The following is a 23,410-nucleotide window of genomic DNA, read 5'->3' on the forward strand; positions in this document are numbered from 1 at the left end:
TATGATCAATTCATTTTTGACAAAGGCATGAAGAAAACTTAGTGGAGGAAAAGTCCTTTCAACAAGAACACTAAGACAACTGCATACAAACATGTGAAAGCTTTCAGAACCCTTGCTTCCATCACGCCCAAAATTAACACAACATGAATCACAGACCTAACGGTAAGAGCTAAAATTATGAAACTACAGAAAAGTTAAAAAATAGACAATGTAGGAGTAAATCCTTGTGACCCTGAATTGGGCAAAACATAAGCTATGACACGAAAAATACAAGCAACAGAAGAAAAATTAAATAAACTGGACATCATCAAAACTAAAAACTTTTTTCTTTTTTTTTTTTTTTTTGAGACAGAGTTTTCGCTCTTGTTGTCCAGGCTGGAGTGCAGTGGCACAATTTCGGCTCACTGCAATCTCCACCTCCTGGGTTCAAGTGATTCTCCTGCCTCAGCCTGAGTAGCTGGGATTATAGGAGCGTACCACCGTGTCCAGCTAATTTTTTTATTTTTAGTAGAGACAGGGTTTCACCATGTTGGCCAGGCTGGTCTCGAACTCCTGACCTCAGGTGATCCACCCACCTTGGCCTCCCAAAGTGCTGGGATTACAGGCGTGAGCTACCATGCCCAGCCCCAAACTAAAAACTTTTATGCAAAGGACACCATCAAGAAAGTGAAGATGCCTATAATCCCAGTGGTTTGGAAGGCCAAGGCAGGATTGCTTGAGCCCAGGAGTTCCAGCCCAGACTGGGCAACAAAGTGAGACCCTATCTCTACAGAAAAAATTTTTAAAAAATTATCCAAGTGTGGTGGCATGCCCCTGTGGTCCTAGCTACACAGGAGACTGAGGTAGGAGGGTCACTTGAGCCCAGGAGGTCAAGGCTGCAGTGAGCAGTGACTGCATCACTGCATCCCAGAGTGGGTGACAGAGTGAGACTCTGTCTCAAAAACAAAACAAAAACAAAAATAGCCCAATTAAAAAATGGGCAAGTCTAGGCCGGGTGCAGTGGCTCACGCCTGTAATCCCAGCACTTTGGAGGCCGAGGCAGACAGATCACGAGGTCAGAAGATCGAGACCATCCTGGCTAACACGGTGAAACCCCATCTCTACTAAAAATACAAAAAATTAGCCGGGCGTGGTGGAGGGCACCTGTAGTCCCAGCTACTCGGGAGGGTGAGGCAGGAGAATGGTGTGAACCCGGGAGGCGGAGCTTGCAGTGAGCCGAGATCGTGCCACTGCACTCCAGCCTGGGCGACAGAGCAAGACTCCGTCTCAAAAAAAAAAAAAAGGGCAAGTCGTCTAAATAGCCATTTCTCCAAAGATAAAAGAGAAATGGCCAGTAAGTACATGAAAAGACACTCAATAACATTAGCTACAAGGAAAATACAAATCAAAATCACAATGAAGTACCACTTCACTTCTCACCCATCAGCATGGCTAGAATCAAACAGACAATAACAAGTGTTGGTGAGGATGTGGAGAAATCGGAACCGTCATACATCTCTGGTGTGAATGTAAAATGATGCAAACTCTTTGGAAAAACTCTGGTAGCTCCTCAAAAGATTAAAGAGTCACCATATGATCCAGCAATTTCTCCCCTAGGTATAACCCAACTCAAGAAATCATTAAAACATAGGTTTACACAAAAACGTATACAAGAATGTCTATAGCATGATTCTTTTTATTTTTTTTTGAGATGGAGTCTTGCTCTGTCGCTCAGGTTGGACTATATGGGCGCGATCTCGGCTCACTGCAAGCTCCACCTTCCGGGTTCATGCCATTTCTCTTGTCTCGGCCTCCCAAGCAGCTGGGACTACAGGCGCCCGCCACCATGCCCTGCTGATTTTTTTTATTTTTAGTAGAGACGGGATTTCACTGTATTAGCAAGGATGGTCTCAATCTCCTGACCTCGTGATCCGCCCGCCTCAGCCTCCCAAAAGTGCTGGGATTACAGGCGTGAGCCACTGCGCCTGGCCTAGCATGATTCTTAATAGCCAATGTAGACATGGCCCAAATGTCTATCAACTGATAAATAAAATGTGGTTTATCCACATACTGGAATATTAGCAATAAAAAGGAACGAGGGAATGGCACAAGCTATGACATGGGCAAACCTTAAAAACATTATGCTAAGTAAAAGAAGCCCATCATAAAGGCCACATTGTGTGATTCCATTTGTATAAAATACCTAGAGAATAGACAAATTTATAGACGTAGGATTAGTGGTTGCCTAGGGCTAAGAACAGTTAGGGAAACGAGGAATGACCACTAACAGGTACAAGTTTCTTTTTACGATAGCGAAAATGTTCTAAAATTGATTGTGGTGATGGTGGCACAATTCTGTGAATATATTAAAAACCACTGGTTAAGTAACCAAATTACATGGTATGTTAATTATATCTTAATGACACTCAGTCCCTCCCCCAGATTTAATCAGAAGTGGAACCTTGTCATTAATATTTTTTAAGAGTTTCCAGAGTGATTCTATTACATATCCCAAGTTGAAAGCCTCTGGCTAAGGAGATGGAGAAAAAACCCAACACACCACTCATACCTCCTGGGGATCCACAACACAGTAGTGATATAAATACTGATCCACGTAGAGTCCAGTGACGGCAGGTGTATAAAATTGGTTGCAGAGGGCATATATTTGTGAACCATACAGAGATCCAGAAGACTGAGCAGTTGGGTTCACTCCCATTATATAGACAATTGTGGCAATAAACACCATGATACCCAGGATAGCACTCACTATTATCACACTTAAGTAATATCTTCTTGTTCTGGACATTTCGGATCTTATAACACTGGTAGCAAAGATCACCAACGCGGCAATGAAACAAAAGGCGGCCATGGCCAACATGAAGCCCTTTGCTGCTCTTGGGTCTGTATAGCCTCCATAGCCATAGCCATAACCATAGCCATAGCCATAGCCACTTCCGTAGCTACCAAAGCCACTTCCTCCGTAAGGGTAGCCTACACTACCTCCTATAAGGGAAGTTCCATAGCCTCTGTCCCAGGCAAGCGTGGAGGCCACACATGCAAAGATGGCAATGCACATTACAATAATGAGCATAGACAGAATCCGAATCACTCCTGGAGGAGAGGTCCATTTGTAAAAGTGAAGAATTTCATCTTCTGGGTAAAAAGAGTATGCTGGCTGAGACAGCATCGGTCGAACATGCATCTCTCCACCATACATGTCATTGCTTGGTGCATAATGATTCGGTTTGCTGAAATGAACATGAAAATAATTTCAAGTTAGCACTTTTTGGTAGTAAGCAGAAAGAACACAACTTATTTGGAATAATTTAAACCATTGGGTAAATGAAACTAAAGCTTATCTGTGCATAGGAATCACCTGGAGGGCTTGTTAAAACATAAGATTATTGGCCTCTGGCCACAACCTATTGTGCTCGGACATCTGGGTTATCTCTGTTTGAGGGTATTGTAAACAGTTTAAGTATAAACATCCTTCAATGTGTATTCTGGTATAGAAAAGTACTCATTTTTCTAGGGTATATACCCAGGAGAATTTCTGGATCACATATTTTTTTTATCTCCAACTTCACTAGACAGTATCAAACTGTTTTCCAAAGTGATTGTACCAATTACCTACAGTGGAAAGGGTAACTGTAATATATCCATACAATGGAATACTCCATAGCTATACTGTCCAATGTGGCAGCCATTAGCCACTTGGGTCTATCATACACTTGAAATGTATCTAGTCCGGCTGGGCATGGTGGCTCACGTCTGTAATCCCAGCACTTTGGGAGTCCGAGGCAGATGGATCACTTGAGGTCAGCAGAGTTCGAGACCAGCCTGGCCAACATGGTGAAACCCCGTCTCTACTAAAAATACAAAAATTAGCCAGGTATACGCCTGTAATCCCAGCTACTCAGGTGGCTGAGGCACAAGAATTGCTTGAACCCGGGAGGTGGAAGTTGCAGTGAGCCGAGATCGTGCCATTGCACTCCAGCCTGGGTGACAGAGCAAGACTCCGTCTCAAAAAAAAAAAAAAAAAAGAAATGTGGCTAGTCCAAACTCAGATATGCTGTTAAAATGTACAGCGGTAAGTTCAGGGCGGGCAGATCACTTGAGGCCAGGAGTTTGAGACCAGCCTGGTAAACATGGTAAAACCTCATCTCTACTAAAAATACAAAAATTAACCAGGCATGGTGACACATGCCTGTAATCCCACTTACTTGGGAGGCTGAGGCACGAAAATCAAGAATCACTTGAACCCAGAAGGCAGAGGTTGCAGTGAGCCGCGATCATGCCCACTGCACTCCAGCCTGGGTGACAGAGCAAGACTGTCTCCAAAAAAATTTAAAAATACACAGTGGATTTCAAAGATATAATATGAAGAAAGAATGTAAAGCATCTCCTGAATCTTTCATTTTTATATCAATCACATGATGAAATAATGTTTTAGATATACAAGATTAAGTGAAGTATATTAAAATTAATTTCTTCTTTTGGCCGGGCACGGTGGCTCACGCCTGCAATCCCAGCACTCTGGGAGGCCGCAGCGGGTGGATCACCTGAGGTCAGGAGTTCAAGACCAGCCTGGCTAACCTGGTGAAACCCCCATCTCTACTAAAAATACAAAATTAGCTAGGTGTCATGGCGGACGCCTGTAATCCCAGCTACTTGGGAGGCTGAGGCAGGAGAATCACTTGAACCTAGGAGGTGGAGGTTGCAGTGAGCTGAGACCATGCCATTGCACTCCGGCCAGGGCAAAAAGAGCGAAACTGTGTCTCAAAAAAAAAAAAAAAATTCTCCTTTTATTTTTCATGAAAGTATAAAATTACATATATGGCTCATGTTATATTTCTACAGTGCTATGAAGCCAAAACTGATGAACTATGAATACATGCAGTTACAGATAATGCTGAAAAAAAAGAAAAAATACATATAGCATTATTATATTTATATAAAGTTTTAAAACAGGTAAAACTGGCTGGCCGTGGTGGCTCACACCCATAATTCCAGCACTTTAGGAGGCGGGAAGGTCACCTGAGGTCAGGAATTCGAGACCAGCCTGGCCAACATGGCGAAAACCCATCTCTACTAAAAATATAAAAATTGGTTGTGCATTGTGGTGGTTACCTGTAATCCCAGCTACTTGGGAGGCTGAGGCAGGAGAATTGCTTGAATCCAGGAGGCAGAGGTTGCAGTGAGCCAAGATTGTGCCACTGTGCTCCAGCCTGGCCAACAGAGTGAGACTCCGTCTCAAAAATAAATAAAACAGGTAAAAGTAAACTGAAATGTTTAGGATATACAAGGTGATAAAATGATAAAAGCAGGTAATGATCATGTCAGGACAGGGGTCTCCACAGAAAAGGAGAGGACACAGGGAAGGACTTTGAAGTGTTCTGTTTCTTGACGTGGGTAATGAGTATGTATGTTTGCTTGGTCTTTCCTCATGATCTCCTACATACATTGTATGTCCTTTTCTTTATGTATGTTTCAGTTCATCATTATTTACAAAAGCAACACAAAATAAGTGTCAGATTAGTGGTGCACTACTCAATTACTATATTCTCTAGTATGTTTTAAAAACTGTATTGTCATAAACAACTTGTGTCCCCACCATGTTTTAGGCACTAGTAAGGAGGTTAAATAACTGGAACACAACCTCCACATGATATTGTGAAATACGTATTTGGTCTTCATCTCCATTTTCTGGCATACAACTCCTAAAATCTTTGGAATCTCCAAAGTGATAAATGTCCCTTATATGTTAATGAGATGATGGGTTCCTGGCAGCCCTAGGAAGCTTCAGGATGGGAGCTAGGATTAGAGGGTTGAAACTTTTCAGCCCCAAACCCCTCTGGACAGGAAAGGCGGGCTGAGGCTTACACTGCTCACCAATGGCCAATGATTTAGTCAATCATGCCTGTGTCATATAGCTTCCATAAAAACCCAAAAGGACTGAATTCACAGAGCTTCTGGACAGCTGAACGTGTGTATGTTCCTGGAGGGTGGTACAACCAGGGAGGGCCCCTTCCCACATACCTCACCCTGTCCAACTCTTCATCTGGTGTTTGTTGGCATCCATTGTAATATCATCTGTTTGTTCATTCATTAATTCATTCTTAAAAGACAAGGTCTCCCTATGTTCCCCAGGCTGGCCTCAAACTCCTGGGCTCAAGCACTCCTCCTGCCTCATACTCCTGAGTAGCTGGGATCACAGGCGTGCACCACCACACCTGGTTTTTGTAATACCCTTTATAATAAACCAGTAATGATAAGTAGTGTTTCCCTGAGTTCTGCGAGCCACTTTAGCAAATTAATTGAACCCAAGGAGAGAACTGTGTGAATCCTGATTTACTGTGGGTGGGTCAGAAACACAGGCTACAACCTGAGCTTGTGGCTGCTACGTGAAGTGGGGGCAGTCTTGTAGGAATGAGCCCTGAACCTGTGATCTGATGCTATCTCCGGACAGTGTCAGAACTCAACTGATAATTAGAGGACACAGAGCTATTGTCCACTGTAGAACTGATTACTTGGTTGCTGGTGGGGAAAAATCCCCACAAATTCTGGTGATCAGAGGTCACAGACATGTCGTGACAGAACAGCAGGAGAAACTGTTTTTGCCTACATTACACTCCACTACACTTATCAGGGTTAAAGCTGCAAACTACTTATAGGAGGAAATCCCTATCAATGTTTGATAGCAAATTTGGAATTCAAAAATTCACTGATAAATCTTCACATGACGAAGGAGCCCAAAACCCCTCAACATTGCTTGTTTTAGATAATGGCAGGAATCACTCTTAAAACTGACAGTATGGAAAGTATTATGCTAAGTGAAAGAAGCCAGTTACAAAAGGCCACATATTACATGAATCCTCCATTTATACAAAATATGCAGAATAGACAAATATATAGAGATAGAAAGTAGACCGATAGTTGCTTAGGGCTGATGGAACTGGGAGATGACTGCCAATGGGTAGGTTTCTTTGGAGAGTAATGAAATGTTCTAAAATTAATTGTGGTGATGGTTATACAACTCTGTGAACATACTAAAAATCATTAAACTATCCATTCTAAATGGGTAAATTGTAAAGTATGTTAATTATATCTCAATAAAGCTATTATTTTCATTTATTAATTTATTTTTTGACAAGGAGTTTCGCTCTTGTCTCCCAGGCTGGAGTGCAGTGGTGCGATCTCAGCTCACCGCAACCTTCGCCTCCTGGGTTCAAGCGATTCTCCTGCCTCAGCCTCCCAAATAGCTGGGATTACAGGCATGCACCACCATGCCTGGCTAATTTTGTACTTTTAGTAGAGATAGGGGTTTCTCCACATTGGTCAGGGTGGTCTCGAACTCCTGACCTCAGGTGATCCACCTGCCTCGGCCTCCCAAAGTGCTGGGATTACAGGCATGAGCCCCCCGGCCTGGCCTTTTTTTTTTTTTAGATGGAGTCTTGCTCTGTCTCTAGGCTGGAGTGCAGTGGCATCATCTCAGCTAACTGCAACCTCCGCCTCCTGGGTTCAAGTGAATCTCCTGCCTCCTGAGTAGCCAGAATCACAGGCAAGTAGCTGGGATTACAGGTGTGAGCCACCACACCCAGCTAATTTTTATAGTTTTAGTAGAGATGGGATTTCACCATGTTGGCCAGGATGGTCTTGATCTCCTGACCTTGTGATCCGCCGGCCCTCAGCCTCCCAAGGTGCTGGGATTACAGGCATGAGCCATGGCACCTGGCCTGGCCTAAAGCTGTCATTTTTAAAAACTGACAATATATTGCCAGTGCCCATCTAAACAAGGCATTTAAATGGAAGCTTCATTACCATTTGTACAAAATAAAAACGAACATAAAAATATAAACCTTGGCAATCTCTTGAAACAAACATTAGCAATAGGTGACAGTAGTTGTCCTAGCAGAGACAAACTGTCACTCTGAAAGTTGAGAGAAATTCACTTTTCAGTGCAGACCCTTTGATACAATTTGAATTTACAAGTATACGTATCATTTTATTTTTAAAAGCAAACACTTAAAAATGAAAGTTTCAACCATACTTATTGTTTACATGTGACAGACTTTTTAAAAGAGAATAACTAAAGGATTATTTACTTACAATTCATCAGGTCTGTAAGGAGGTGGACTTTCAAGAGGCCTGGATGACATGGCTGATGTCAATGGTCAGCTGATCTTCAGGATGAGCAATGCCCTATAGCTCCCAAGATAAACCAATCTAAGCAACAAAAGTAGGGTTATGGCATCACTACTGAGCTCACAGTTTCTTTCTTTTCTTCACCCCCTCCCCCCCACCGAGACAGGGTCTCACCCTGTCACCCAGGCTGGAGTGCAGTGGTCCAATCACAGCTCACTGCAGCCTTGACCTCCCAAGCTCAAGCCCTCCTCCTACCTCAGCTTCCCAAGTAGCTGGGACTACAGACGTGCACCACCATGCCTGGCTAATTCCTCTATTTTTTGCACAAAAATTTGAAATATATATAATTTCATGTTACTTTTGAAAGTTCATATTAAATGAGAACACATATGAAAGTGCACATATAGCAGCACTAGCACATACTAGCTCCTCAATGCAAACTAACAATCTAATGGGTTAAATGCCTTTATCATTAAAAAAGATAATAAAATGTATCTATAAATGGCAGAATTGTAGATATTTTCCCCCTTATCTCCTTTTCCAAGTCTTCAAAACCGAGCATACTTTTTATACAAGGGGAGAAAAAACACTATGCATAGTATTAATTGGTCGTTTTCTGAAATTTTGTCCTAATATTCTTCAGCACAAGTTCCTAAACATCTGAGAAGCAATTTCACTCACCAGGCATTTATTAAGTGCCTACACTAGACCAGGAGAGCCTGTGGGAGTGACGCATGAGAGCCAGCGCTGGGGTCCTGGTTCTTCCAGGCTGGTGTGGTGCTGATACACAGGTGGCTAGCTTATGGAACAGTGAGGAGACCAGGTGGGAACATGGTGGAATGGTGTAGTCTTTTAAAATAAGGTTACAGTAAGAATATAGTGGATGGAGGATGAGTAAGAAAAGGGAGGGCTTTGAAAGTCTAGTGGAAATGTCTCACTTCCTTCAGGTAGGAAACAGGGAGCCAGTTCGTGATTCTCGGCAAGGGAGGTGTAAGTTTGATTTGAAACAGATTTGAAGGACAAAGTCAACAGTAAAAAGAAGCATCTAGAGTCAGCAGCAGCAAACCTAGGTGTGAGGCATCAATGAAAGACTAGCTTAGGAGACAGAAGATGGGAAGGAAACTAACATTCAGCAGACACCTACCCACGTGCTGGGTGCTTTAAACAAAATCCTCCTTTCATCCTCAAAACAACCCTCCATGGTTGATTAGTCACTTTACAGATGCAAAGAGGGTCAGAAAGAGATGTAAAGTAATATGCTCAAGGTTATATGGATGACAGGGAGTCACTCAGAAGTAACTTGAACCCAGATGATCTCCTGTGCTTTTCACTATGCTAGTTTGAAACAGTGAGTTCCATTTGGGAAACACCAGCTTTTGTGGGGAGTGCACAGCTGGTGTTAGCATCCATGAGGAAGTGAAGATGGAGATCGTCTGCCTAGGTCTGTAGGTGGATCCATGGGCACTGAGAGCTCTCCAGGAAAAAGACAAGTCTCAGCAAGATGTGGTAAACACACAACTCCCAAACCTACAAAGCTTGAGGATTATTCTAGAAAACTCAGTGCTGGAGACACTGGCAAGGTACTTCCCACATCAGCTACAGAACTTTATGCCACTCCTTAGCTATGTTGAACCAACAATAAATTCTTTCCAGGCTATACCAGTGATTAGTAGAGTAGGGAACTTTGAGATCTACTAGAAGGTAAACTCCATGTGAACAGGAATTTTTGCCTGTTTTGTTCACTGATTAAAACAATGCCTGGCACATAGTAGACGTCCAAATAATTTGTTAAATGTTTACAGGAACCAGATTGGACCATGGATATCTCTGCCTGCAAAACCTCTTGTGCTTTCAAGTTGAAGGTAATGGAAAAGTATCAGAGTAACTCAAAGGTATGATCCTTGAATGACACTTGAGCAACATCTATAATGAGTATATTAAAGTATCTGATTTGTTTTCCTTTTCTAATAAGGCCTGTACAATCATACATTACTATATTAACAGCAGTACATCAATTTAAACTGTTAAAACTTTTTTTTAAATTAATGGCAACTCTTCTTTTTTTTTTTTTTGAGCCGAGTCTCGCTCTGTCGCCAGGATGGAATGCATTGGCACGATCTCAGCTCACTGCAACCTCTGCCTCCCGGCTTCAAGCAATTCTTCCGCCTCAGCCTCTAGAGTAGCTGGGACTATAGGCGCATGCTGCCACGCCCGGCTAATTATTTGTATTTTTAGTAAAGACAGGGTTTCACCGTGTTGCGGAGAATTAACTCTCTCAGAATTAAACTCTGCCCAACTGTTAGATAAATCCTCAAAGATGGAAATATAATGTTAATAACACCAACACAATTAGCATAATTTTCCAAAGACATGAAGGAAGATGACTTTTCTACATTTTTGAAAACCACTTTATTAAAGTATACCATACAGGAAAGTGCAGAAATCATAAGTGTACACAGCCCTGTAACTAGCACTCAAGTCAATTTCTCTGTTTTTTTTGTTTTTTTTGTTTTTTTTTTTTTTTTTTGAGACAAAGCCTCACTCTGTCGCCCAGGATGAAATGCAGTGCCATCATCTCAGCTCACTGCAACCTGCCTCCCAGGCTCAAGCCATCCCCCCGCCTCAGCCTCCCAAGTAGCTGGACTACAGGCACATGCCACCATGCCTGGCTAATTTTTGTTTTTTTAGTAGAGATAAGGTATCACCATGTTGCCCAAGCTGGTCTCAAACCCCTGAGCTCAAGCTATCCACCTGCCTTGGCCTCCCAAAGTACTGGGATTACAGGCATGAGCCAACACATCTGGTCAATTTCTCTATATTCTAATAATGGTGAAACACACACACAAATGAGCAATTTAGGCCAAAATGTTTTGGTACTATAAAAAGGCAAACGTCCAAACTGTCTTCCAAACTGATGTTCAGAAAAAGAACATTAAGGAAAACTGATTTTAGGCCAGGCGAGGTGGCTCACACCTGTAATCCCAGCACTTCGGAGGCAGGTGGATCGCTTGAGGCAAGGAATTCAAGACCAGCGGACCAACATGGTGAAACCCCATCTCTACTAAAAATACGAAAACTTAGCCAGGCATGTTGGTGCATGCCTGTAAACCCAGCTCCTTGGGAGGCTGAGGTAGGAGAATCGCTTGAACCTGGGAGGCGGACGTTGCAGTGAGCCAATATTGCGCCATTGCACTCTAGCCTGGGCAAAAAGAGCAAAACTCCATCTCAAAAAAAAAAAAAAAAAAAAGCAAGCTCATTAAGAACAAGTCCCGCCACACCAACTTCACTTCCTTTTCTGGGAAGGTTACCAGACTGGTGGATGACGGGAATGCAGAGAGAAAGAATCCTGAGAATCTTGAGCACATCCTTGTGTGGGTGGGCAGATTCCCAAGGGGCTGAATTATGGCACCCCATTAGCACAAAAAAATGAACCATTTATGTCCACCTGGTGGGAGGTCTCCAGTGGTAACCACAAAGTGGAGGAGACAGCTTATCCAGATTTGCAGCTGACCAAACACACCGGAAAGGATAACTAACCCATTGGCTAGGCCATCAACACTAAGCAAGAACTCTCTGTAAAATAAGAATGATGAGTTTAAAACAACCTAGTGGTTTTACCAGCCCCCATTTACTGGCTCACAATCTGAGACAAATTCTTTATCTCCTCTAAGTGCACTCCTCTGTCAAATGCGGGAATAATCCTGACCTCTGCACTGGGATAAGAAAAAGTCTTAAAGAGCCAAGCGCTGTGGCTCACACCTGTAATCCCAGCACTTTGGGAAGCCGAGGCGGGTGGATCACGAGGTCAAGAGATGGAGACCATCCTGGTCAACTGGCGAAACCCCGTCTCTACTAAAAAAAAAATACAAAAATTAGCTGGGCATGGCGACGTGCTCCTGTAGCCCCAGCTACTCAGGAGGCTGAGGCAAGAGAATCTCTTGAATCCAGGAGGAGGAGGTTGCAGTGAGCAGAGATCGTGCCAATGCACTCCAGCCTGGCGACAGAGCGAGACACCGGCTCAAAAAACCAAACCAAACCAAACCAAAACAAAAACAAAACCCCACAAGAAAAAGTCTTCAAGAAAATGGGCAACAGCATTCATCATAAGGTGGTTATCCTGAAAGTGAGAAATTTCAGTGCTTAGGCACTTAGGTATATTGTATCCATTTTCAAATACAGCTGACCCTCCACATCCATGGGTTTTAAATCCAGATTCAACCAACCTCAGACAGAAAATATTCAGGGGAAAAAAAATTAAAAATAACAGGGCAGGTACAGTGGTTCACACCTGTAATCCCAACACTCTAGGAAGCTAAGGCAGGAAGATCACTTGAACCCAGGAGTTCAAGACCGACCACAGCAACATAGCAAGACCCCATCTCTACAAAAAATTTTTCTTAAAATTAGCCAGGCATGGTGGCACATGCCTATAAGCTCCAGCTACTCAAGAGACTGAGGTGGGAGGATCTCTTGAGCAGAGGAAGTTGAGGCTGCAGTGAGAGCCATGATCACGTCACTGTATTTCAGCCTGAGTAACATTAATACCTTGTCTAAAAAACAAAAGTACAGATTTTTAAAACTACAATATCACAATTCTATGTAGCATTTACACTGTATTAGGTATTATAACTAACCTAGAGATTATTTAAAGTCTACAAGAAGTCTGGGTGCGGTGGCTCACACCTGTAATTCCAGCTCTTTGGGAGCCCAAGATGGGCGGATCACTTGAGGTCAGGAGTTCGACACAGCCTGGCCAACATGATGAAACCCTGTCTCTACTAAAAATACAAAAATTAGCTGGGCATGGTGGTGCATGCCTGTAATCCCAGCTACTTCGGAGGCTGAGGCAGGAGAATCGCTTGAGCCCAAGAGGCAGAGTTTGCAGTGGGCCAAGACTGCATCACTGCACTCCAGCCTAGATGATGCAGTGAGATTCTGTCTCGAAATAACAATTAAAAAAAAAAAAAGTATACAAGAGCATTTAGGCCATATGCAAATACAAAGCTATTTTGTAATAGGGACTTCAGCCTCCTCAGATTTTAGTATCAGGGGGTCCTGGAAGCAACCTCTCACAGATACTGAAGGGTGACTATATTGGTGGCATAAATGAGTCATTTTTAAAATGTAAACTGATTTTTTTTTCTTTTTCTTTTGAGACAGAGTCTAGCTCTGTCGCCCAGCCTGGAATGCAATGGTGTGATCTCGGCTCAATGCAACCTCCACCTCCCAGATTCAAGCGATTCTCCCACCTCAGCCTCCTGAGTAGCTGAGATTACCAGCGCATGCCACCAGGCCAGGCTAAGTTTTGTATTTTTAGTAGAAATGGGGTTTTACCATGTTAACCAAGCTGGTCTCAAACTCCTGACCTCAGGTGATCCACCCGCCTCGGCCTCCCAAAGTGCTGGGATTACAGGCATGAGCCACCACGCCCAGCAGTAAACTGAATTTTTTAAAAGTCAATTCCATAGTACAGTATAGAGGAGAACTAACTTAATAATCGTTCATTTTTAAAGGTGCATTTCTTTGGTAAGAATTTCAACAAAAGCTAACAAGCGATCCCAAACTCTATTCACAGAAATAGTGCTCATATCTAGGAATAATACGCTATTAAAAAAACCAAACAAAACCTGATTTGTACATCACATTCTAAACTACGTGCCTCTCCAGTAGGGTGACTAAGATCGTTAAAGATCTAGAAAAGCTGGCCAGGCACAGTGGCTCACGCCTGTAATCCCAGCACTTTGGGAGGCCAAGGCAGGTGGATCACAAGGTCAGGAGATCCAGACCATCTTGGCCAACATGGTGAAACCTCGTCTAAAAATATTAAAATTAGTTGGGCTTATAATCCCAGCTACTTGGGAGGCTGAGGCAGGAGAATCGCTTGAACCCAGGAGGCAGAGGTTGCAGTGAGCCAAGATTGCGCCGCTGGACTCCAGCCTGGAGTGAGAGCCAGAGTGAGACTCTGGCCCCCCCCAAAAAAAACAAATCTAGAAAAACCAGGTCTTAAGACAAACAATTAGAAAAACAGGAAATGTCTGGCCTGGAGAATTGAACATTAGAAGAATCACTTTAGTAGCCCTGAGGTATCTGAAGAGCTGTCTTTGTTATCCTAGAAATGGTTAAAAAAAAAAAATCCAAAAACCACCATATTAGGAAGCCTCTCCCTCACCCTGACCCCACACCCCCTCCAAAAATAACGAACAACAATTTGAGCTCATGCAATTTATGCAAAGCTTAAGTTATTTGATATTTTTTTGGAGACCAGACTGGAGGACTTCTAAGGTCTCTGAAATTTCGAAGTGAATCTGTGACTGTGCTTTAAGGCCAGCAGCCAAAGGTCAAAGAGGACCAATGCCCAGCACAGCAACATTGACAATCTGTACATGTGTTGAGTGAAGGAAAAAATAAAATGAGGAATGAAGAGACCACTTATCAACTACATGAACTTATGTCAAGAGTGACAAGGACAGAAGTCAGATAGCTAAATTAGAGTCAGGGGCAAAAGGGAAGCAGCAGATTCTTGTCAAATATGTTAATCTGAAAACCAGCATCTTGAGCTAATGATAATATATAAAAAGCGTTCTCCCCTTGACAGTGTTTACTGACCAAAAGCTGTCTTAATGGAAAACTAAGCTAAGATGAAAAAAACAGGCTGAGGCTGGGTGAGGTGGCTCACACTTGTAATCCCAGTACTTTGGGAAGCCAAGGCAGAGGGATTGTTTGAGCCCAGAACTTCAAGATCTGGCTGGACAACAGAGACTCCGTCTCCATCTTTAAAAAAAAAAAAAAAGAGTAGAAAAAAATAGACTGAAAATGCTTTGCCCTCAAATTATTCTTTAAAGAAAACTCTCAATAAGTGAAAAATAAACATATTTAAGAGAAGTCTGTTCCTTTTAGGGCACATGCAGTAACTGTCCATTTGTCTTTAAAAAGTTTAAGTTGTGCCTTACAGTAAATGATTTAGATTATAGGCACATCATTAAATTGTCTAAAAATTTGAAGTTAGGCAGATTTTGTAATAGACTGTGTCAGAAATTGTATTTTTAATAAACCTTCCAAGTGATTTTTTAACACACCACATATTTTGAGAATTGCTGTTTACAATAATGGTGTCAATCCAAAAAGGACATTGATCTTACAATTTCCTGTCTAGAAAGCCCAGATCTTTTACACAGCAGACACCTGCTGTTCACATCTCAGCTCAGATGCCACCTTCTGGGAGATGCCCTCCCAGTCCCTCACTCCATCACACAAAACTTGTTTTTTCAGAGCAAACTCCCCTCTGCCCTCATACCTAAAATTATTTTAGGTATTATCTCCACCCCATCTAGAATGCCCGCATCCCAGGCATCGAATGTCTATTTTGACCATTATTTAAATTCCCTGGTCCCTGAAACTAGCCCTGGCACAAAGTGATTGTCAATGAGTACTCAATTAATAAAACCAAGTCAATTATTAGAGTTGGGATTTCAATCCAGCAGTGAATGCCTTGAAGTTCTTCACACAACACCCAATCAACACCCAATAAACCTATTTTTTTTTCCTTTATTTCCAACTTCAGTGTTCAAATGTAATTGAGTAGAGTCTAAGAGAAAGGGAGAAAAAGAGGACAGAACAGTCTGAGAATCACCTGTGAGCCTGTTAGAAAGGCAGAATCCCAGGTCCCACTCCTGACCTCCCAATCAGAATCTGTGTTTTAACAAGATCCCTAGGTGATTCATACTACAGCCAAGACTGGAATCACTGGGTTACGGAACAGCGGCAAGCCTAGGGGTTAAAACGAAAAGCCTAACAGAAATCTACATGGTCTGTTTACTCTCTTATTTCTATAAATAGTAATTTGATGAAAAAGATCCACTGATATTCCAATCAAAAAAGCCTTAAAATGCAACTGAAGAAAACTTCCTTCTGGGACGTTCCTGGGAAGGTGAAAGATATTACATCAGATCATTTATGTGGTTAAAAGTAATCTATTATTTTGGAAAGGCAGTAATTCCAACATTACCTTTAGAAGAAAAAAGAATTTTACCATGACATCAAGCAAAATGCGGGAAATCTTGTATCAGGCTACCGGTACTAGTCAATGGTACAAAGGTCCAGAAAAATCCCCCAAATCTGGTTCTGGAATATCAAGGACCGCTGCTTCTGATATTCCTTCCCAGATTAGCTGAAGCAGTTTGCAAGCAAGCCCACGCAACACGTTTCCTCCACAGCATATGCCCGCTTTTAAAACGGAGTTCTACTAAGGTCTGCCTTTTAGAGTTGTTGGGATAATTAAATGAGAAAATACAGAATGCTTTTAGCACAGTGCCTCACGTGCAGGAGACACTGCCCATTATTTCCCGAAATGGCCTGGAAGCTGCCAAAAGGTGGAGAATCATGTCTTAACGACCTCCCTATCCTCCGCTCCATCACCTAACAAAGCAGGCCCCTAATAACTAAATAAATTGCAAAACGACCAAAAAAAAAAAAAAAGTGTTGCTTTGTTTGAGGAAATATCTGTGCCGCCTCCACACACTCAAAAAGCACCACTAAGAAAATATTCATAAAGGCTGGGCGTGGTGGCTCCTGCCTGTAATCCCAGCACTTTGGGAGGCCGAGGCGGGTGGATCACCTGAGGTCAGCAGTTCGAGATCAGCCTGACCAACATGGCAAAACTCCGTCTCTACTAAAAATACAAAAATTAGCCGTGCATACTAGTGGCTGCCTGCAATCCCAGCTACTCGGGAGGCTGAGCAGGAGAATCACTTGAACCCAGGAGGCAGAGGTTGCAGTGAGCCCAGATCACGCCACTGCAATCCAGCCTGGGAGACACAGTCGGACTCCGTCTCAAAAAAGCAAATAATAACAATAATAAAAACAAAAGAAAGACTCATACGTACAGTGCAAAAGAACTATTGTTACACTTGGGAATGCCTAGTTTTCTAAATCACCATAAGTGCCTTCATGGGAAGCGTTTCTCTTTTCCAGGTATTCCAATAATACACCTGTTGCCTAAGGGCCACACACTAACTGGCCTAGAAAGCTGCCGCCTGCTCGCCCGGGATAATTCCCCAAGCGGGCAGTGTAGCCAGCGAGCCCCGGGTCCGGCCTGAGGATGCCGCGGTTTTCCCCTCGGGCCCGGTGGCTTCCCGAGGAGCACGAGGACCTCGGCGCCGCTCCCAACCCCTAGGCGCAGAGGCCATCTTGGCCCTTGACCCCCGCTCCCCGCAAGCTTCCTTCCACGCAGGCAACATGGCTGGCGTGCGGGGCCGGCCCAGTCCCGGAGGTCCCCAAACTCTGTGGCCCGGCTGGGCGCAGGTCCCGGCGTCCGTGCGCACCGAGGCGCTCCCGGGCAGCGCGCGCCCGCTTTCGCTGGGCAGGCACCGCCCGGAGGCAGTTCCGCCCCCCTGGCGGCAGCCCTTTTGGTCACGGGTGAGAATCCCAAGCGTGAGCAGCTTCCCTCGAAATTAACTCCGTGAACCCCAGCTTAAATCGGCGCGGGTTCACACAACTCCCAACAAGTGGATTCGAAGTAGCCAGTGTGGCCCACACCGTGACTCCCGGAATATTTCACAGACTGAATCCAGCCCCCGTCTCCCCGGGATACCCAAAGGAGTGGTGGGGTGGGAGCGGAAGGGATGAAATTCCCGCCGGGATCTAAGCGGCTCGGACCAGCAAGCAGTCTCTCGCTGCAGCCTCAAGCTTAGGACCCCCAACGAGCTGGGCGCAGGACCCCTCTCCATGAGGGCCGCCCCCCAAAACTGCAGCCCCAGAGCTGATGCAGGATCGTCGCTGTTCAGGAATGTCCTGCCTCATAAAAGTGAAAAGTTGCCCGCGCCGCTGAGGCACTGCTAGCTTTAAACGTCTCCGCGGAATAAAGCTTGATCGGCGGCTCCAAGCCGCCCCTTGCCCGGGGAGGCAGCCTCCCAAGTTGGCCGGTGCTGCTCTCTCCGCAGACCCGCGCCTCTCCGGTTCCCACGAGTCCCAGCCCGGGGACGAAACTGCCACCGAAACCAGCGCGGAGCGTCCTCCCCCCCGCACCTCCCCTAACAGAGGCGCCGCGGTCCCCCCACGGGGACCCTGGGGGCTCCCGTGCGCCCCTGACGCCGCGCCCAACACTCACCCACTGGCCGCACCTGGGCCCGACCCTCCGGGGGCCCACCGAGCCAGTGAGCGCGCTCACCTGGCGGGCGCACCTGACGCCGCGCCGACTGCCAGCGCGCAGCCAGGGACTGGGCTGGGGACGTCTCCTCCCCCTCCTCTCTCTCCTTCCCCTCCTCCCCCTTCTCCCTACAACCGGCCCTGCCCCCGGGCATGCGCACCAACGTGGAGGGGGTGCGGGAAGCCTGCGGGCCAGCCCCGAGAGACCCACCTGCTGCGTCCCGGACGGGCTCCTCGGCGCTCTGGCCCTAGCTCTCGGTTCTGGCCGCCTCCGCCGGAGGAAGCAGGGAGGGAGAGGTGGGCGCGGGAGTGTAGGTGTGGTGTGTTGGCCTCCTCCCTCGGTGACCCATTCACCTGAAACTCGGATGGGAGGGGGCGGGAGGACGCAGCCCTGCTTTCCACACCCTGCCAGCGCGCTGTTAAAGGAACCGCGCGATGTTCCGGCCCGAGGGGCGGAGCGCAGAGGAGCAGCGCGGGCTCCCAGGGGGCAGCACGGATGGGCGTCCCGGACCACCTAGGGGTGCGTTTGGTGCTCCGCCTGCTTCACATGGAACCTTGGGTGTCTGACGGAGAGAGGTCGAAAGAGGTCCGGAGGGGACTATTTCCTCCGGAAAGGGTCTAGGCACTAAGCACTTTGATAGGAAAGGCACGTCCTCACGGGACACTTTTCTGCTTCCAAAATTTGATTGAACTGTTGCTGGAAAAAGGCATATAGATGTGTTGCTCCCACGAAAGACTCCTGGGAAAATTTCAAAACTCGTGTGTAAATATTGGTGCTATTTCTGAATTTCTAGATTCAGAAATAAGACAATTACTTATTGGGGATAAAATGAGGGTTAACTACTGTAGCTGTTAGTTGCCGTCCAGCAAGCTAAAGTGCATAATACACAGTTTACACATCACCACCTCAGGGTCCTCCCCTGCCCACCCGTTCCGAAATGTAACTGGTCTGCTCTTGGGGACGGGGAGATTTAAACTATTATGGCTCTTTGGCCTAAGAAAAAGCACCTTATACTTTGTTTATCAACCTGTAGTGCTTTAAGAACCCTACTTAAAAAGCAAAATAAACCTGGTTTATTTGTTTATTTTTTTAAGAAAACGAAAAAGCACCTTAGTCCTGGGTGCTGTATTCTATTTCTTGATCTGGATTATGGTTCCAAAGGAAATTTCATAGTCTGCACTTAACACTGTGTATGTTTTTATGTATGTTTGTTGTTTTTGAACATATTTTTAAATTGTACTCCAGGATGAGGTAATTATAGTTCTTGGCATTTAACTACCTGCATTGAAAGCGAACTGTTAGGTTTCTTAAATCCTGCTTGTCTTTGCGTTCCAATCTGGAATGTCAGCATTGCTAATAAATTTCTATCCAATCCCACCCACTTCTCTACCTTTAATTAAATGGTTGGAGATGTGACTCTCCCATACATTAGATCTTAAGGCACAATTCATACTTAAGGAAGTAAAAGCACCATGTAAATATGAGGTATTTCAGATGATGACAGCTTTAATGAGTAATTAATTTAATTGGTATTTTTTCGTGGAAGTCATTGCTACAAATGCTTTAATGTGACTATGTAGTTTTTGAATGATGCAGTTTAAATTGGTATTGTTAACACTGGGGAAGTCAGGTTAATCCTCTTAATGTTCCCTGTCAGATTACTGAAATCTCCAAACATTCCACTTGGTTTATAATTAAACAAGGGAACATTTCCTAATACTCTCAGATTTGTAAACACATGTCCATTATTTTATAATGTATTTTGATATGTTCTGAAGAGGAGATCTTAGGAGTTTTTTTCCACTTTATAAAAGAGTTCACATACCATAAAATTCACCCTTTTAAAGGGCACGTACAATTCAGTGGGTTTTAGTATACTCACCAGATTGTACAACCATCACCACCATCTAATTCCATTTTAATCACCCCCAAAAGAAACCCCATGCCCATTAATAGTCACTCTCCATTTCCCCTCTCCCCTCATCCCTCGGCAACCACTAATGTACTTTCTGTTTCTATTAATTTGCCTGTTCTGGACATTTTATATGAATGGATAATACAATATGTGCCCTTTGTGTCTGTCTTCTTTCACTTAGCATAATGTTTTAAAGGTTCATCCATGTTGTAGTGTGTATCAGTACTTCGTTCCTTTTTATAACTGAATAATATTCCGTTGTATCGATGTATCACATTTTGTTTAATCATTCATCTGTTGATGAACATTTGGGTTGTTTTTCCTTTGGGGATGCTATGAATAATGTTACTATGAATATTTGTGTACAAGTTTTTTTGTGGATGTATGTTTTCAGTTCTCTTGGTAAATTAGGTTTTTAAATTAAACTTTTTATCATTTTAAGATAATAATTTATGCATATCATGTTATTTTGCTTATTCCCACCCTAAACCTAAACTCAAAGACATGTTGTGTTGGGTAGAAGGTTAGCTTTCATATTTTATTTGCTTTCCCAATTCATTCCTTCAACTATTTTCTGAGTGCTCTGTACACATGAGTGAACAAAACTCAAAAATCTCTGTGAAACTTACTTTCTAGTTAGTTCTGAGTTCATCCATATGGAATAATAGGATTCATTAAGTTGAAATATATGAATTCTATTTTATTCGCTTGAGATTAATTTTCTAAACAACACAGCATCAAAAGAACAGTTAACTATTGCCCAATATTGTATATATTTGGTAGTTGAAAGTGTCTAGAAAGAAAAATCCAGCCTTAAAACTTAAACACATCATTCTTCAATACCAAAACAAAATTTGTAGGATGTTAAATGATGCCATGCTCGATTTAATCTAAAATTTACATAATCATAAATTATAGCAAAATTTAACTACTATATTTTTACCAAATATTCCTTCTTGGCAACTCACATTAGTATTGAGTAGTATCCACTATCGGATATTACTTAATGAAAATCCCCATGACTCAGAGCAATGTAAATATTATTCTCAGAAGAACCCCATGATTAGAAGCTTGTTGACTTTACCTGCAGTCAAATGGATGATAAGATGAAAAAACAATTTTTTTTCTCCTTTTTTATGTGTAAAAGAGAAACTTAAGAGCTCAGATTATGGTGTCAGAAATTTCATTTGAAATTCCAGTGTTGCTACCTGGTAGCTGGGTAGGACTAAAGGAAATTAAACTACATAAGCCTCATTTTTTTCCACCGTAAATTTGAGATGATAATAAACAATACTATCTTTATAAGTCTGTTGGTGGGAATGTGGAACATTCACCAAGACAGTCTATATGCTGAGCCATGAAACAAGTCTCAATAAATTTAACAAGCCATTGCTGTATCCTATCTGCCTGAAATAGGAATTCCATAACTATGTGTTGGATGAATGAATGAATGACTATAGCCCTGTTTCCCAAATCCAACGTACCTGTGGAATCTTGTCCTCCTCTCAGATGGCCTCCTGCCATTGTGAAACCTGCACATTCCTTAGTAGCATTTCAAGGCTTACATTCTAGTACTAGGGTTTAGAGGGGAAAAGACGGGAGATTAAAATAGTTCCACGGTTTCCACTCTGCCTTGCCTACTTAGTAAATGAATTCAAGCACTGGTATGTGTCCAAGGCAACTCAGTTTGGAGTTGCTGAGGACCTGGCCTGAAAGGCCTCTGGTTTCTCTGCCCAATTATGAAGAGGGAGGCTCCTGGTCCACACAGGAGAGTTTCCTTGGACAGGTGTATGGAAGCATTTATGGGGCAGCCACTAGGAAGACAATTTCTAAAAGGATGATTACACTAGATGAGTAAACCTTCATCTCCTCAATTCCTATGTGTTAAGCAAGATCCTCCTGGGAGTAATCCACATTTAAACAAAGAGACTCAGCACCTGAGCAGGAACTGCAACAGGTGGAAGAATAACAATAGCACCATTTACTCAGGGAAAAACATGTTATAAGTACTATGCTAAGTGTTTTTTTGGTTTTCTGTTTGTTTGTTTTGAAACGGAGTCTCATCTGTAGCCCAGGCTGGAGTGCAGTGGTGTGATCGGCTCACTGTAACCTCCGCCTCCCAGGCTCAAATGATTCTCCTACCTCGGCCTCCCGAATAGCTGCGACTACAGGCACCTGCCACCACGACTGGCTAATTTTTGTATTTTTAGTAGAGACAGGGGTTTCACCTTGTTGGTCAGGCTGGTCTCGAACTCCTGACCTCAGGTGATACCCATGCCTTGGCCTCTCAAAGCACTGGGATTACAGGGATGAGCCACCATGCCTGGCAGTTTTATGGTTTTTTTATTTTTTTCTATTTTTGGGGGGTTTTTTGAGATAGAGTCTCCCTCTGTTGCCCAGGCTGGAGTGCAATGGCACGATCTTAGCTCACTGCAACCTCTGCCTCCCAGGTTCAAGCAATTCTCCTGCCTCAGCCTCCCAAGTAGCTGGGATTACAGGTGCCCACCACCACGCCCAGCTAATTTTGTATGCCTAGTAGAGTTGGGGTTTCTCCATGTTGGTCAGGCTGGTCTCCAACTCCTGACCTCAAGTGATCCACTCACCTCAGCTTCCCAAAGTGCTGGGATTACAGGCGTGAGCCACCACGCCCGGCCCTAGCCGAATATTTTTATTTTTTATTTTTTTGGTCTTTACAACAACCTTATGATATACTATTATTTTCCCCATTTTACACATAGGAAAACTAACGCTCAGAAAGTATTGATGATTTACTCAAGTTGTCTACTAAGTTGTAGAGTCAGGATTCAAAAACAGGTCATCTGATTCCTGAACGAATGTTCTTAACAGTTTTACTATATTTTAGGACTACTTTTTGTCTATAGGCAATATTCTGTTTCTTACCGAGTCCAAGTTACATGGCTGTTAGCCTTACAACAATTTATCAAGCTGTACATAAATGTTTTATATACATTTTTGTAGGAATTTTGCATTTCATAATTTAAAAAAAATTATTTTGAGTCACCTCTGTCACCGAGGCTGGAGTGTAGTACCATGATTATGGCTCACTGCAGCCTCTATCTCCTGGGCTCAAGCAATCCTCCCACGTCAGCCTCCTGGGTAACTGAGACTACAGGCATTCACCCACAACTGGCTGTTTTTTGTTTTTTGTTTTTTGTTTAGTAAAGATGAGATCAGACCGGGCGCAGTGGCTCATGCCTGTAATCCCA

The 23,410-nt window shown here is 43.6% G+C and overlaps 1 protein-coding gene across 6 annotated transcripts in view; it reads right to left on the minus strand.

The window, feature by feature from the left end:
- Positions 1-18,844, minus strand: part of OCLN (occludin) — a 57,211-nt gene extending 38,367 nt beyond the window's left edge. For 2 of the 6 annotated variants that reach the window (XM_011985245.1, XM_011985243.1), the window contains exons 1-3: positions 18,479-18,844; positions 8,089-8,205; positions 2,549-3,227 (exon numbers count right to left, since the gene is read on the minus strand). In XM_011985245.1, coding sequence (XP_011840635.1) covers positions 2,549-3,227; positions 8,089-8,138 — 729 coding nt within the window. In that variant the 5' untranslated portion in view covers positions 8,139-8,205; positions 18,479-18,844. Of the gene's footprint in view, positions 1-2,548; positions 3,228-8,088; positions 8,206-15,847; positions 15,892-18,229; positions 18,368-18,478 lie in introns of those variants that run through there. The other 4 variants (XM_011985244.1, XM_011985242.1, XM_011985246.1 and 1 more) reach the window with 4 other exon arrangements.
- Positions 18,845-23,410: the final 4,566 nt, after the last annotated feature.

This window comes from Mandrillus leucophaeus, unplaced genomic scaffold (genome assembly GCF_000951045.1).
Source record: "Mandrillus leucophaeus isolate KB7577 unplaced genomic scaffold, Mleu.le_1.0 Scaffold281, whole genome shotgun sequence".
NCBI lineage: Eukaryota > Metazoa > Chordata > Mammalia > Primates > Cercopithecidae > Mandrillus > Mandrillus leucophaeus.